Source organism: Erinaceus europaeus, chromosome 9, assembly GCF_950295315.1.
Source record: "Erinaceus europaeus chromosome 9, mEriEur2.1, whole genome shotgun sequence".
Lineage (NCBI taxonomy): Eukaryota > Metazoa > Chordata > Mammalia > Eulipotyphla > Erinaceidae > Erinaceus > Erinaceus europaeus.
In genome coordinates, this window is record NC_080170.1 from 119,235,619 (window position 1) to 119,251,683 (window position 16,065).

General features: G+C 51.3%; 2 protein-coding genes across 4 annotated transcripts in view; one reads left to right on the top strand and one right to left on the bottom strand.

Annotated features, from left to right (window-relative positions):
* Positions 1-10,986, top strand: part of EVA1C (eva-1 homolog C) — a 102,701-nt gene extending 91,715 nt beyond the window's left edge. The window contains exons 8-9 of the mRNA XM_060198631.1: positions 10,169-10,247; positions 10,718-10,986. Coding sequence (XP_060054614.1) covers positions 10,169-10,247; positions 10,718-10,820 — 182 coding nt within the window. The 3' untranslated portion in view covers positions 10,821-10,986. The remainder of the gene's footprint in view (positions 1-10,168; positions 10,248-10,717) is intronic.
* CFAP298 (cilia and flagella associated protein 298) lies at positions 5,570-14,782 on the bottom strand. 3 transcript variants are annotated; one of them, XM_007519702.3, is made up of 7 exons: positions 14,344-14,782; positions 11,285-11,452; positions 10,427-10,494; positions 8,905-9,063; positions 8,095-8,226; positions 6,129-6,224; positions 5,570-5,876 (listed from the first exon to the last, which is right to left on the bottom strand). In XM_007519702.3, exons 1-7 carry the CDS (start codon positions 14,480-14,482, stop codon positions 5,766-5,768), a joined length of 873 nt encoding a protein of 290 aa, XP_007519764.1. In that variant the 5' UTR covers positions 14,483-14,782; the 3' UTR covers positions 5,570-5,765. The 3 variants fall into 3 exon arrangements, with proteins under 3 accessions (XP_007519764.1, XP_060054616.1, XP_060054617.1); XM_060198633.1 differs by lacking the exon at positions 8,095-8,226 and having other exon boundaries at positions 14,344-14,781; XM_060198634.1 differs by lacking the exons at positions 10,427-10,494; positions 14,344-14,782 and having other exon boundaries at positions 11,285-11,362.
* Positions 14,783-16,065: the final 1,283 nt, after the last annotated feature.

A 16,065-nucleotide genomic window follows, 5' to 3' on the forward strand; every position in this document is an offset into this window, starting at 1 on the left:
CTGTCTCTCTCCCTCTCTATCTCTTCCTTTCCCCTCTCAGTTTCTGTCTCTATTCAATAGTAAGTAAAAAGTATTTTAATAAGGAAATCCTTAAAGAAAGAGAGGATCGACCACAGAGCCAGGCTCCCGGCCACAGAGGTTTCTGCTCCCCCATCCTGCCTACGCTCAGACCTGGCCAAGCTCAAGCGGAAGCCAGCAGAGATTCCCATAGCAAAGTGGGTCTATTTGGAAAGAGACAACAGAAAAGGGGGCTGGTGGGTGAATGCGTGTCTTGGAGAGGCCCACATGCACCAGCTCTGGCTATGGCGATGCTGGGGACTGAACCTGGCCCCCTTTGCTGTCTCAGGCATCAAAGTCTTTTGTTTAACCGTTATGCTGTCTCCCCAGCCTTTCTTCTTTGTTTCTAAGTACTGTGAGATTAACCAGTATCCGTCCTTCTGCTTCTGAATTAGCTCACTTCACAGGCTTCCTTTAAGTGACACCTCCGATGAGGCAAAGGGCACTTTTATTTTTGGATAGGACAGAGAGAAATGGAGAGAGGAGGGGAAGACAGAGAGGGGCCGAGAAAGAGAGACACCTGCAGACCTGCTTCACCACCTGTGAAGCGACTCCCCTGCAGGTGGGGAGCTGGGGGCTCGAACCGGGATCCTTCCTCCGGTCCTTGAGCTTTGCGCCAAGTGTGCTTAACCGGCTGTGCTACCGCCCGACTCCAAAGGGGACATTTAAAATTATTTCTGAGAGTTGACTAGTCCAACTTTCTCAGCCACTTGTCTGTTGTTGGACATCTGGGATGCTTCCAAATTTGGGCTTTCTTCAAATATGTGTCCAGGGTTATGACTTCACCTCACACCCACCATTAAAGTTCTGTGTATTTATTTTATTTTATTTTATTTTATTTTATTTTATTTTATTTTATTTTATTTTATTTTACCAGAACATTGTTTAGCTCTGATTTATGGTGGTACTGGGGATTGAACTTGGGAGTCTGGAGCCTCGGGCGTGGGAATCTCTTTGCAGAACTACTGTCACCCTCACCCCTCTCTTTATTATGATGAGAGAGACGGAGACAGAGACACCAAAGCACTGCTCAGCTCTGGTTTAAGTAGTACTTGGGGGTTGAACTGAGGACCTGCAAGTCCTGTGCTGCTCTCTCCACAGCCTGTAAACACGCAGTCTTTGATGCAGCCGCAGTGTGGAGTTGATAGGTGTTGGGTCTCATGGGCTGAGGTGAGTGGGGTTTGCTGACTGCTTCTCATAGTAATCTCTTTTTTTCTATTATATTTAATGAGACAGAGAGACATTGAGAGCAGAGAGATAGAGAGGGAGAATCAGAGACACCTGCAGCCCTGCTTCACCACTTGTGGAACCCACCCCCCCCCATCCCGCAGATGGGGAGTAGGGGCTTGAACTTGGGGTCTTGCACATGGTACCACGTACACTTTACTGGGTACTCCACTGCCTGGGCCCTTCATAGCACTCTCCACCAGAGTGCTCAGCCTTCCCGGTTGGCAGGGGACAAAGGAGTTTTCTGTAACGCAGAAGGCAGGCCGTGGGAACTTTGGTTCTCACCTGGGTTAACGCAGCCTGGGAGGCTCACATGGCGCGGTTAACAGCCACAGGCTCGGGAGCCCGTCTTCCTGGGCTCCATCTCCCCACGAAACATTGTAGAGTTTTGCCTTTTTCATTTTCTAGGATATGTTGACAAGTAGCCATTCATGTCCAAATCCTGCTTTTCAGTCACTTTTAATATTCTCTTATAAAGGAGGGGGCGGGGAAGGAGGTTGTTGGGGCTTAAATGGCACATACTTGGACAAAATCCAGAGGTGAATATTTATTTCAGCACCATTCGTTCAGGGGTCTGAAAGTCAAGTGCGTGGGGGTAAGATCCACTTTTTTGATTGAAAAGAATGTCTTTCTATCCTGGGTGTGTATGTGGGGACTAAGGGGACAAGTATGAAAATGTCAGGTGGACACACTGAGTGCTTCCAGGAATGTGAACTTAGGGATGAAAGGGGCAGGAGTGGCACTCCCAGGGGACAGCTGGGCTCCGAGACATCTCACTAGACGCTCTGGGCTGACCCTGGACTTGGCTGCTAGGGGAGGGTCCACCCTATGCCCCACACTTTTTTTTTAACTAGGGGGATTAATGGTTTACAGTGGACAGTAAATACAGTAGCTGGTACATGTGTAACATTTCTGTTTTCTGCGAAACATTCTCACCCCCTGCCTAGGTTCTCCTCCTTTCTTTTCTTTTTTCTTTTCAATATTTATCTATTCCCTTTTGTTGCCCTTGTTGTTTTATTGTTGTAGTTATTGTTGATGTCATCATCATTGTTGGGTAAGACAGAGAGAAACCGAGGGAGGGGAAGACAGGGGGGGAAAGACAGACACCTGCAGACCTGCTTAACCACCTGTGAAGTGACTCCCCTGCAGGTGGGGAGCCGGGGCCTTGAACCAGGATCCTTATGCCAGTCCTTGTGCTTTGCGCCACATGCGCTTAACCCACTGCACTAGTGCTCAACTCCCCTGCTTCCTTTCCCTTTCCCTCTCCTCTCCTCTCCTTTTTCTTTTCATGCTCCAGGACCTGAACTCCCCCTTCCCCTCCAGAGACTTTTGCTTTGGTGCAATACACCAAAACCCACTTCAAGTTCTGTGTTGTGTTTCCTCTTCTGTTCTTATTTCTCAACTTCTATGAGTGAGATCACCCCAGATTCATCCTTTTTCTGGCTGATCTCACTCCACGATTCCTTCAAGCCCCATTCAAGATGAGGTGAAGAAGGTAGGTGACTTCATTTAAAAAATATATTTATTTAATTTATTCCCTTTCTGTTACCCTTGTTGTTCTATTGTTGAAGTTGTTCGTTGTTGGATAGGACAGAGAGAAATGGAGAGAGAAGGGGAAGACAGATGGGGGAGAGAAAGATAGACACCTGCAGACCTGCTTCACCGCCTGTGATGCGACTCCCCTGCAGGTGGAGAACCAGGGGCTCTAACCGGGATCCTTATACCGGTCCTAGCACTTTGTGCCACGTGTGCTTAACCCGCTGCGCTACTGCACGACTCCCGACTTCTTCATTCTGAATAGCTGAGTAGTATTCCACTCTGCATACAGACCACAACTTTCTCAGCCACTCATCTGTTGTTGGACACCTGAGTTGCTTCCATGGGGAAGAGCAGTCTGGAGAACTCCCAGAAGGCTAGAAATGGACCCACCCGATAACCCCGCTCCATTCTTAGCTGGGTCGCCCAGTCTGCTTCCTCCTCTGCGGGCTCAGCAGTCTGCTTCAGTCTCGGTTTCTCGCTCCGACTCCAGCACCAGGACTCTGGTTCTCACACAGAATGCCCTTTGGGAGTGGGGCTGCGGGTGTCTCACCATCAAATTGCAGCCCCTTGGTCTGGTGTCTGGTGTCCTCCCTCTCTTTCTCCCTCCCGCCCAGGTTACCTGCAGGGGAAGCCACACAGCAACCTTTGGCTTCTGGCCAGTCTGGTCATCCTCGAACCCCGTCTCCCAAAGTTGTGTGTCATCATTCCCAAGGTGCAGGAGGGGAAACCGAGGCAGGCGAAGACAAAGTTGGGTGCATCACTTGCTGGCCCCCAGCATCTTTTTGTTGCCGTTTCACTTCTAGAATCCTGGTGGGGGAGGCAGGCAGGAGGCCCCTAGCTCTTATCCCTCTGTCTGTCTGTCTGTGTGCGTGACAAGACAGCGCCCTGCCTGGTGAGCTCTCCCTTCAACCCCTGACATTTTCTATTCTGATGTCTCAACCTCACAGGCTCCACACCTGTGGAAAACTTTTCTTTCCATTTCTGAAGAGGCTTACATTTCTATTTTTGGATATAGACAGAAACTGACTCGCACAGAACTCAATAAAATAGTTTACTTCGGTGCAATTTTATTTACTGGATAGAGACAGAGAGAAATCAAGAGGGGAGGAGGAAATAGGGAGACAGACACCTGGGAACCTGCTTCACCGATTGTGAAGCTTCCTCCATGTAGGTGGGGAGCAGGGGTTTGAACCTGGGTCCTTATGCATGGTAACTTGCATAAGACAGTTTGAAAAGACAGGAAGGAAGGAGAGGGAGAGATCAGAGAACCATTCTGGTACATGTAGCAGAGGACTGAGCTGGGAGCCTCGGGCATGCAAGTGTCACATTCAACCAGTTGGCCTATAACCTCAGCTACAGAAAACCATTTTTTTTGTGTGGTTGTTTCTGACCAGAGCGCTGCTCAGCTCTGGCTGATGGTGGTGCAGGGACCCCTGAGCCTCAGGCTTCAGTCTCTTTTGCAGAACGATTATGCTATCGCCCCAGCCCTGAAAACCATTTAAAAAAATATTTTATGGGGCCAGGTGGTGGCACACCTAGTGGAGTGTCCATGTTACAATCTGCAAGGACCCAGGTTCTAGTCCCTGGTTCCTGCAGTGGGGAAAGATTTGAGAATGGTGAAGCAGGTCTGCAAGTGTGTTTCTCTCCCTATTTCCTCCTCACCTCTTGATTTCTCTCTCTCTCCAATAAATAAGTTAGTAAAATATTAATAAAATAAAATGTTTTCTTATCGGAGTTATTTTTCTTTTTTAAATCTTTTATTATCTTTTAAATTTTATTGGATAGAGGCAGTTAGAAATCAAGAGGAAGGGGAGATAGAGAGGGAAAGAGACAGAGAAAAATCTGCAGCCCTGCTTCACCACTCGCAAAGCTTTCCCCCTGCAGGCGGGGACCAGGGGCTCGAACCTGGGTCCTTGAGCACCGTAACATGTGCGTTCTACCAGATGCACTACCACCCAGCCCCCCCATCAGTTTTTTTTAGTAGTTATTATTTTATTTATTCCCTTTTGTTGCCACTGTTGTTTTATTGTTGTAGTTATTGTCGTCGTCGTCGTTGGATAGGACAGAGAGAAATGGAGAGAGGAGGGCAAGACAGAGAGGGGGAGAGAAAGACAGACACCTGCAGACCTGCTTCACCGCCTGTGAAACGACTCCCCTGCAGGTGGGGAGCCAGGGTTTGAACCAGGATCCGTAAGCCGGTCCTTGTGCTCTGCGCCTTGTGCACTTAACTCGCTGCGCTACAGCCCAACTCCCTTATTTGAGTTCTACGAGAGTTGTATACGAGAGAAAATCCAGAGCATGACTCAGCATGTGCAGTGCTGGGGCTTGAACCAGGAGCTTCTTGCCCGCCAGTCCTGCACTTTACCCACTGAGCTATTTCTCTGTGAATAAGCACAAAGCACTATCTTCGCAGCTGGCTGTTGTGAAGTGCTAGTTCTGACATTACAAAGCAAACAAGAAGCCACACAAGAATCCGTCCAGTTTCCCAGTTAGCTGAGTCTGGGTGCCTGGGTCCACAGGTGTGGCCTGGCCTCCTAGCCGGCAGGTGAACTTCACCTTCAGGCTGGGGTTGGCCTGGCTGCAGTTCCAGCTCCGCTCAGATCACCGAAGTCTGTCAAACAAGATGTGACCGAGCTGGAGAGAAGGGAAAGCACAGTGAAGAGCCAGCGGCCTCTAGTGGCCACCGAGTCTCCAGAGCAGGACTTGCCCTGAGGGAGAGGGGAAAGGAACTGTCTAGAGAAGACAGTCTGTAGTCACATTTTTATTATTGTACCAGAGAAAAACCTCAAATGCTAAATATCTGCCCTGCGGTCAGAACCCTCTAGGCAGATTCTTCTAAGAATGGACTGATGAACAAGAGTGCAGTGTCTTTCATGAGAGCAGCAGCTGGCCTTTTCGTCATCAGGGATGCCACGCTGCTGAACGCCTCACCCGCCGGCCCCTCATCTGGGTCTCCACTTGATGTCCTTCACCCCGTGGAAGTGCCTCTTTAAAGCGGTGTTGTCTGCCCACGGAGAATTCAAACAGGAGTCGTCAGCGTTTTCTTCCAGCTTCTGGAAACAGAGATGCTTTTCCTCAGGAAGGCAGCCCAGAGAGACAGAGAGAGACCGAAGAGACAAAGAACCGGGAGCCAGGGCCACCCCCTCACCCCCATTTTCCTGCCTCCCTCCCTCCCCAGGCACAGGGTACTAACAGATCAAATGCTGGGGGAGGGGGGTCCCCGTCGACCCCAGTGTCTTTGGGAGAGGCCCTGGGGCTCTGAGTCTCGGGGAGCCAGCCCTCTGTCACCCCGTCAGTGTTGTCACCTTGAGCTCCTCCTGTCTTCTGTGAAAATGGAGCATCAGCTGCTTCTGCTCCTCACTGCTGATCACGGGCTCCCGGGCCGGGGCGCCTTGACCCCTCTGAGCGGAGGAGAGGGTGGTGGGGGAAGGAGGTTCAGAGAAGAGGTGGCCCACCCAAAGCAGGTCACAGAGGGACCGGCAGCCCCAGCTCTGGGTTTCCCCAGGGGATGGAGACCATGGCCACCCCCAAGTGCAGGCCTGGAGCAGGAGGGACACAGGATGACTCTGGAGGACGCAGATTTTCTGAAATTATGGAGTGAATCCAGCCAAAGAATGAGTACGATCAACACAGCCTCACAGATAGTCCATGACAGGGGTTGCGGAGACAGCACAGTGGTTCTGCAAAAGACTCTCATGTCTGAGACTCTTGAGGTCCTAGGTTCAAACCCCAGCACTACCCACCACAAGCCAGAGCTGAGCAGGGCTCTGGTGTCTCTTCTTCCTTCTCTCATTAAAATATATATATATATATATATATATATATATATATATATATATATATATTTTTTTTTTTTTAAAGTCTGTGATAACATCCATGCAATCTAATCTTCTTCCTCGTTTTCAGAGTTTTGGCACTTTGAAAACCTTACCACAGGTGCTCTGGGCTATAGCTTCCATTTCAAAACTCACTTTTATTTTATTTGGAGCTCCATTTAAAATTATTTTCTTGGTAGGGGGGTGAGGGTCCACAGGGCTTCCTACATGAGAAGCATGAATTCTGCCTCTCAGATACACCCCCGCCCCGTGGCTGGCTTTGTTTATTTATCGCCTCCAGGGTGATCACGAGGACTTGGTTGCCTACATAACAAATCCACTGCTCCTGGTGGTCATTTTTTCCACTGTTGTTGCTGCTACTGCTGTTGTTGCATTAGACAGAAATTGAGAGAGGAGGGGAGGACAGAGAAGGAGAGAAAGACACCTGCAGATCTGCTTCATTGTTTGTGAAGTGACCACCCCCCCAACTGCAGGTGGGGAGGCGGGGGGGGGGGAGGCTCGAACTGCAATCCTTGCTTCACACTATGTGCCTTTAACCGGGTGTGCTACTGCCCGACCCCCTATTTATTTTTTATTGCCACGAGAGTTATAGCTGGTGGCTATAATCCACCAGTTGGGGGGGCCATTTTTTCTTTTCTTCTTTTCTATTTTATTTGATAGAACAGAGAGAAACTGAGAGGCGAGGGAGAGATAGGGAGAAAGAGAAACAAAGATAGCTGCGGACCTGCTTCACCACCTGTGAAGCACCCCACCTGCAGGAGGGGAGTGGGGGCTCGAACCCGTGTCCTTGTGCTTGATAATGGTGTGTTCCAATAAGATGCTTTGCCACCTGGCCCCCAGGTCCCCGTTTTTACACTGAAATGAACAAAGCATGTCCCAGCTTCATAGCAGAACAAACCCAGCGACTGTCAATTGATCCGTGCACAGAGGACGGTTCACTTTAAACCTGGGCCAGGAGGCCTTAAACATTTTTTTTTTCCCCAACAGGGAACGAACCCAGGGTCTTGTGCCCAACAGCATCACGCAGTGGTCTCCCTGGGTCAACTTTCCCATTCCTAATCTGCCAGACAAAGCAGATCTGCTGCTCAGCACGGCTCTACCATCCATGGTCCTTTCTTCGTGGTGCTGGGCTCACACCCCCAGGGCATCACGCTTGGTAAAGGCATGGACTCTACTGGGCACACCACCTCCCAGGTCTGGGGATGAAACCTTTTGGATCCACTGCATATACATACATGTACACACATATGTTGACACACATGTTCACACTCTTATATACACACGCGCGCGCGCGTACACACACACACACGGAGAGAAACACGGCAAATAATAGCAAAATAGAAAGAGGGGAAGGAAAGAAGGAAGAAAAGAGAAAGGAAGACAAGGACAGACACAGCCGAGACGGCGCCCGCCGAGAGGAAGCCCGGGCACTCGCCTGCTGAATCTTGACGATGATCCTGGTCTTCTCGTTCTTGCCCACGTAGTCTGAGAGCTTCTTCACTCTCCGTAGCTCCTTGGCTGCCCACCACAGCTGCGCCGCAGATTCCTCTATGACGCTGAGCGCTGCCTGGGGCCAGGTACCAACCCAGCGAGGGTCACGGCCACACCAGAAGCCTGGCTGGTCCCTCCCAGCAGCCAATGCCCTTGGCTCCCCCGGCAGCCCCCCTGGCCCCGAGCCCCGGCTGGTGGTGGTACCTCCCCTCCCAGTTCGGTTCATGTTGGCACCATGATCAACTCCTTGCTCTGCGAAGTGGGGTATCCCCTTCACAGTTACACCCTCACCCAGGACTGAAAATGTCCCATAGAAGGCTTGGAAAGGGGAGTCGGGCGGTGGCGCAGTGGGTTAAGCGCAGGTGGCGCACAGCGCAAGAACCAGCATAAGGATTCCAGATCAAGCCCCTGGCTCCCCACCTGTAGAGGAGTCGCTTCACAAGCGGTGAAGCAGGTCTGCAGGTGCCTTTCTCTCCCTCTCTGTCTTCCCCTCCTCTCTCCATTTCTCGCTGTCCTATCCAACATCATCAGTAACAACAATAATAATAAAAGGGCAACAAAAGGGAATAAATATTTAAAAAAAAAAGAGGCTTGGAAAGGGACCAAGCCCTCAACAGCTAGCACTGCCCCTGTGCCCACTATGGATGTGAATTCAGACTCTGCACTGCAAGGCACCAAGTGTGCCTGAAACAAGAAGGCACCTCACCCCAAGGGAAGGTCCAGGGCCAAGGGGAGCGGGCTGCTGAGTGCTAACCTGAGTCCCCGACAAGTCCTCTTTGTCTTCAAACTCCATGCGGATGGGGTCGTAGGGGGGCAGCCCCATGGGGTACACAATCATCACGGCGCCTCGGAGCTGGTCCAGGGCATCCTGCACCATCTCCATGGTAACACAGACGTTGGCCTCCACTTGTTTCTGGAAGGGGCGGGCATCGGCGTCCGCTGTGAGTCCACCCCTCACCTCCTGCTTGAGCTCCCGTACCAGACCCCCAGCCAGACTCAACTGGGAATAAGCAGAGGGTCCCAGACCCTACTGTGGAAGAGAGCTTACAGGCCACTGGGTTTGCGGGGGCATGAGTCAGCCGTGGACCCCTTCACATCTAGAGGGTTATTAGAAAAGTCATGACACATTTTTGCATAGAAAAACAAAGAAAAGGGGGAACCAGGCAGTGGTACTCATGACTATGAGCAAGGACATGGGTTCAAGCCCCTGCTCCCCACCTGCAAGGGTGACACTTTATGAGCAAAGAAGCAGGTCTGCAGGTGTCTCTTTCTCTCATTTATTAAATAGAAACAGAGAGAAAGTGAGAGGGGGAGGGGAGATAGAGAGGGAAAGAAACAGAGACACCTGCAGCCATGTTTCACCACTCCTGAAGCGTTCCCCCTGCAGGTAGGGATGGGGGCTTGGACCTTGGTCCTTGCACACTGTAATGTGTGTGCTTAACCAGGTGTGCCACTGCCTGGCCTCTTCTCCCTCTTTCTCTCTCTCTCTCTCTCTCTCTCTCTATCTTCACCTCCTCTCTTAATTTCTCTCTATCCTACCAAATAAAAGAAAAAGAAAAAAAAATGGCCACTAGGAGCAACAGATTTATAGTACAGGCACTGAACCCCAGCGATAAAGCTGCTGGCAATATAAAGAAAGAAAGAAAGAAAGAGAGAAAGAAAGAAAGAATTGGGGACCATGTGTGGCGCAGCGAGTTAAGCGCACATAGTACAAAGCACAAGGACCTGAGTAAAGATCCTGGCTCGATTCCCTGGCTCCCCACCTCCAGAGGGGTCGCTTCACAAATGGTGAAGCTGGTGTGCAGGTGTCTATCTCTCTTCCTCTCTGTCTTCCCTTCCCCTCTCAATATCTCTGTGTCCTATCCAATAATAAAAGAAAAAATACATCATGACTTTTCTCACAACCCAACAGATCCCAGCATCCACGTGAGAGGAGCGCCCAGAGGAGCTGCAAAGATCAGGGCCTGGGATTGAACCTGCGACCTCACAACATGAGTCTTTTTTTTTTTTTTTTGCAGAACCATCATGCTACCAGCCCAGCTTCAACTTGTCTTTTTCTTTCAAGATTGATTACGGTTGGCAAGATCACCCACCTGGGTAGTGCGCCTGCTTTGCCCTGCTCATGACCTGGCTTTGACCCAGTCACCACTGCACTGAAGGAAGCTTCCGTGCTGTGATATACCGCCCCCACCCTGCTGCCCCCTCTTCTGTCTGAGAAAAGTTACCAGAGCTGAGCACTGCCTGGCCCCTACCAAAAAAAAAAAGTAAAGACTAACCTTAGATATTATTGCTTTGGCTTCTTCTACAGTCTTCTTTAAAACTTGCTTCATTTTTTCATTTGGGGCTAGAAAAATGAAAGGGCAGAGAGGGAATGAAGTGAGAGGAGGCACCAGTGTGGAGCTAGGTGAAGGGATAATTCATCAAAACCGGTTCTCGAGCTTTGTCTCAAGTCCCATGTGAACAGCCATTCACCAAAGGGAGACTCTGAGCGCTGGCTAGTGCCCCAACCAGCCCTGCCTCCAAGCCAAGCGGAGACCCTGTGTGACAGTCATTTCCTTCCCCTGCAGCATCTCTACCTTAGGCCCCGGAATCTGCAACACAACCCAACGCGACCTTCAACACACTTCCACCAACTCAGCTCCAAACCAGCTTTGGACTGTTACTGACTAGACTAAGGCAAACTGTATGAAATGGCTGACCGGCAACCGCTAGTGAGGTAATCTTCTATGGTCTGTCAGACATATTTCAAAGCTGGTTGCAATACTGTGAGAGGGAGAAGACAGGTTGGACGTTCTCTTTATCTGTGGAACCCATTCTGTGTTCGAGTTTGACTGTGACAAGCTCCACAGTGTAGTGGGGTTTTTTTGCCTGTTTACATAAAACACGGGAATGAGGGGCTAGGTGGTGGCACACTCAGCTGAGTGCTCATGGTAACATCTGCAAGGACCTGGGTTCAAGCCCTCGGTCCCCACCTGTGGAGGGAAGGTTCATGAATGGTGAAGTAGAACTGCAGGTGTCTCTGTTTGTCTCTGTCTCTAATAACTGAAGAGAGATAAGTAAAGAATATGGAGGTGAATTCTTCCAGGCTCCTGGGGACATTCAGAAAGAAAGGCAGGAGAAAGAAGCTGCTTCACCTTGCCCGTTCCTCCGTCCAATGTCGTCCTTCTTAAACACCGCGCCCCCGCTGGGCACACACCTTTCGCCCCACTCATCCCTGAGCTTCAGTTCTTCGATTTGTTCATCCGTCAGTCCTTGCATATTCGGAGGGAGAAATATGCCGTGTTTTGCCAACTCTTCCATCTCTGAAAAACAAGAGAAGGTGAGATGCCATATATTCCAACTCTCTTCATGGCCCCTTCAGCTTGGATGGAATGCAGGGCACCTGGGGCCGGGAGTCCACCCCTGACTCACTGGTTCATGGAGCCCTGAGATCCCACCTGCCTTGAACCAGGCCTCTCCTCAGCCTCTGATGGATAGCCACAAGTCTGTTTTTGGTTAACAGAGACACCAAGGGTGGTGGTGCAGCTGGCTAAGTGCACACGTCATAGTGCACACAGACATGGGTTCAAGCCCCTGGTCCCCACCTGTTGTATGCTTTACATTGGGTTGTTCTAGCTCTGCCCCTGCCAAGAAAATTGGTTCAGTCCTGCTAGTTTCGCGGGCCCGCTTGTCCCCGCCCCAAGGAACCCCGAGAGAGTTCGAGAGTGCTTGGCGCCGCCGCGGGGGGAAAGGGGCAGCAGAGTTCTGTTTGGTGATTAGTTTGGGTTAGTTTATGAATCGTTGTTCCTGAATAAAGAAATACAGCTTCCCTGCCCAGCCATATGTCTCTGGTCATCTCTGTTACCCGCCCGTGAAGCTAGCCCGGCCAGCTGGAGGCCCCGAATTTTAACAACACCCACCTGCAGGGAAGAAGCTTGAGGAATTGTGAAGCTGTGCTGCAGATCTCTCTGTCTCTGTCTCTCTCTCTCCCCCTCCCTATCTGCCCTTTCCCTCTCGATTTCTGTCTCTACCCAAAATAAATTAAAAATATTTTTAAAAATTGTGTTGACAAGAGGGGGGAAAAAGAAAAAAAGGCAGAGAAAGCTATGGAGTTCATTCATGGTCATGGTGGCTGGGCTACAGATCTCGCCTTCTGATTCTCCGTGCTGTGGTGTGCTGTGCTGTGATCGGTGACAACATTTTCAAGTGCGCTGACAGTCTGAAGACGCACCCACGTTAGGGTTTCTGCAAGCGTTTGTGTGCATTCTCTCATCTAGCCGAAGGAGGCAGGCGAGGCACTTCCGCATGCCCTACCAGCCCTCGCCCAAAGCTGGGGCACGCGAGGCTCAGTGTAAACGTTAAGTGCAAATGTTTTTCTTACTATTTTATTTATTGGATTGAGACAGAGAGAAATCGCGAGGTACGGAGAAGGCAGCAAGTGAGAGAGCCGCTGCCACCACTTTTTCACCACTTGCGAAGACTTCCTCCTGCAGGTAGGGGCTGGGGGCTTGAACCTTGGTCCCTGCACACTGTAACATGTGCGCTCGACCAGGTGGGCCACCGCCCAGGCCCTTAAATGTGAATCTTTATGTATTCCCCTCCCCTTTGTATTGAGGGGTTAATGCTTTACAGTGCAGGCATTTATACATGGGTATAAATTCAATTTCATTATGTACCAGGGCCTCAAGGTTCTCTTCCGTCCGTCCCTCACACTCCTGTCCCAGAGTCCTTTGTTTGCTTCCATGCAACACGCTTTCTGTACTTCATACGAAAGCTACGCTAATCCCATCCTCGGGGTAGACCTAAGGCAGCTCACACCCTTCAAAAGTGGCAGAGGCAGGAAAAGATCTTGAGTTTCTAGGGTCACCCTCACTCATCAAACACAGTCTTATTTTGCCAAGTCCATAAACACTACACACGTGGCCCCAAACCGACTCACATTTTAACCTTGCAGAATTGCCTCCCTCCCGTCCTCTGATGTGACAGAGGTGTCTAGAGGAGACTTTCCCATTACGCTCTGTGACGGCACGTTTGCGACAACAGGGAACGCAGCAGCGTAACTTCACAGGGTATTTGCTGCCTCTCCCCAACCAGACTCAGCATCTAGGCTGGGAGGGGTTGGCTTCCCATCCTTGCAGTGCTGACTGCAGAATAACTGAATGGATTCTAGTTCACTGGCCTGACTCTGACATTCAGCACTGCGTTATTCGATTTATCATTTTGTTTAAAATCTTTTTTGTTGTTGTTTCCTTAAAGCATTCCTTTTAGAAAAAAGTTATTATTGGATAGAGACAAGAGAGAAATCGAGAGGGAAGACAGAGAGGGAAAGAGACAGACACCGGCAGCCCTGCTTCACCCCTCATGAGGGTTTTCCGCTGCAGGTGGGGACCAAGAGATTGAACCTGGGTCCCTGGGCACTATAATACGTGTGCTTAAACAGGGGCACCGCCACCTGGCCCCGTATTTTTGTCTAAAGTCTTACAGAAAAAAAAAAAATTAAAGCATGTTCTTCCCACATGCTTTGATGATGGAAGCAGCAGCATTTAACACTGAGCTTATTTTGCAACCATAGCTTGCAAGCAGGCGCCAGGGGGCCAGGCAGTAGCACACTTGGTGAAGCGCACATATTACAATGTGCAAGGGCCAGGGTTCAAGCCCCCGGTCCCCACCTGCAGTGGGGAAGCTTCACAAGTGGTGAAGCAGGGCTGCAGGTGTCTCTCTCCCAGTCTATCACCCCCTTCCCTCTTGATTTCTGGCTGTCTCTATGCAATAAATAAAGATAATAAAAAAATAAAAAAAAAAAACACGCAAAGTGAAACTAACCATCTGCGCGGGGGATGGGGGGGCAATCGCAGGTGCTGTCCGTGTGGAGGTCGCACTTGGCTATGTAGGACTTGCCCCCATTTGCACCCCACACCCCCAGGCCTGGTGGTTCTAGTCCCTGGGGATCCCCCACTCGCACACGAGCGTCTCTCCTTGGGAGTCTCCATGTAGGAGCCAGTCTAGGAGCCCACGGGAGGGAGCTGGGCAGCGACCCGGTGAGCTGCACCGCCTCCTGCACTTGCCCCTGGCGCCCCCCCCCGACACCCTGGGAGCCCACCTGGGGAGTGAGAGGGCGCCCTGTCGACCCGCCCCAGCCCCAGCCGGGCCCCCTGCTCCCCGGCCGCAGGGACACAGCCTGGGGGTCCCGTCCCCCCACACCCCGCCGCCGCACCTGAGCACACGCGCTGCACCTTGAGGCGCCCATTGTAGACCCGGGCCACCCGCACCGTGAGCTCCTCCAGCTCGGTGCTCCCCGGCGCCTCCAGCAGGAACTGGCTCTCGTCGCCCCGTTTCACGTGCAGCAGAACCATGGCGGCCCCGGGCACCCCGCCGACACGATGAGGAGGCCCCAGGGAACGAGGGTAGCGGCGGCGAACCGCGATCACCCACCGACCAACCGCCGCGCAGAGGCCGGAACCCAAGTCGCCGGGTCTGCGGAGCCGGGGGCGGGGGAGGGGACGCGCTCGCTCCCGGAAGTTGCGGTTGTCAAGAGCAACCCTGAAACACTGAGCCTCTGGGGCCGTCGACCGCGGGTCAGGACCCGAGGGTGGGGTGGAGCAAGGCACGGTGAACCCCACGCCAACCTCAGCAATCCGCTCCCGGAAGCTGGAGTTGCTTGGCAACGAGGCCCAATTCAAGCCGGCTGGGTGAGCGCCACAGGCCTAGCCCTGCAACCGGAAGTGACTGTTGTCCGGGCAACGCTCAAACACAGACTTAGCCGCCGAAGGGATGGGTGTGTAGGCGGTCCAGTTCACTCGCCCCGGGCCCAGATTCCACCCGAGGAGGTGGTTGGGCCAGGTGCAAGGCCACTGTGTCCGCAATAAAGTATATTTATCACCCCCCAACTCTTCCCCAAGCTCAGACCTAGTCCCAGCATGGTTTCCGGGTTTCAAGCTCCACTTCCGGAAGCGCCCCTCTACTTCCGGCCTGGAGTAGTTTGGGTCCTTCTAAGGTGAAGGGCGTCTTAAGACCCATTGCCATTGCTTGGGGCTCTCCATGAGTCATGAGTAATACCCACATTCGGCTGACTAAAGGACCGTCCGTAGTGGCCGCCAGCGAGGAAAAGGGGACATTTTCACTCTACTGAAAGCTAGTTTTTGTAGAACAACCTTGGGACCTCATGCTGCTCAGTCCAGCACTTAAGCCCCTGCACCACCTCCCAGTCCACCAGAGCAAACGATTTTTGGGAAAGATACGTGGGTGTCTCGGATAGAAGAGATGACAGTGTGTGACAGAGTGTTTTCCGTGCCAGTGGTATGTAAGTGTGTTGGCAAGTGAACCTATGCAATGCAAATGATATTTCTGATTTAAAAAAAAAAAGTTCTGGTCAGGGATTTGCAGGAACCTGTCGCCGTGGGACAATTGTCCTTCCTCACTTAGTGGTCGGTTGTATTCCTGAAACCCCTGGTGTAGATAACTGTCCAGTTGAAGTTTAACTGTCAAGGCAAAAAAGGAAGAAGTGAAGCAAGGCATTTACTCTTGATACCCGACACAGAACTGTCCCGTCACCATTGGGCTGGGCTTCGGGGCTCACGGATGTTGAAGGAAAAGAAGAGAGTCTGAAGGTCTCTACTGCAAGATTAGCAAACACTGCAAGTAAGTTTTCTCTGAACCTAAAGAATGTAGAACTAGTGAGCACAGGCGAGGCAGAGATAACAATTTTTGTACTAAACACTTGTTCTATTCATGTACCTTTGAAGAGAAGCCCTAACCACCTCTTACACCCTGTTGATAAAAGAATAAGTCAGGGGCGGGGGTAGATAGCATAGTGGTTATGCAAAGAGACTGTCATGCCTGAGGCTCCGAAGTCTCAAGGTTCAATCCATAAGCCAGAGCTGAGCAGTGCTCTGGTGTTTCTCTGTGTCTTTCTCTCTCTGTATCTCTCTCAAAAATA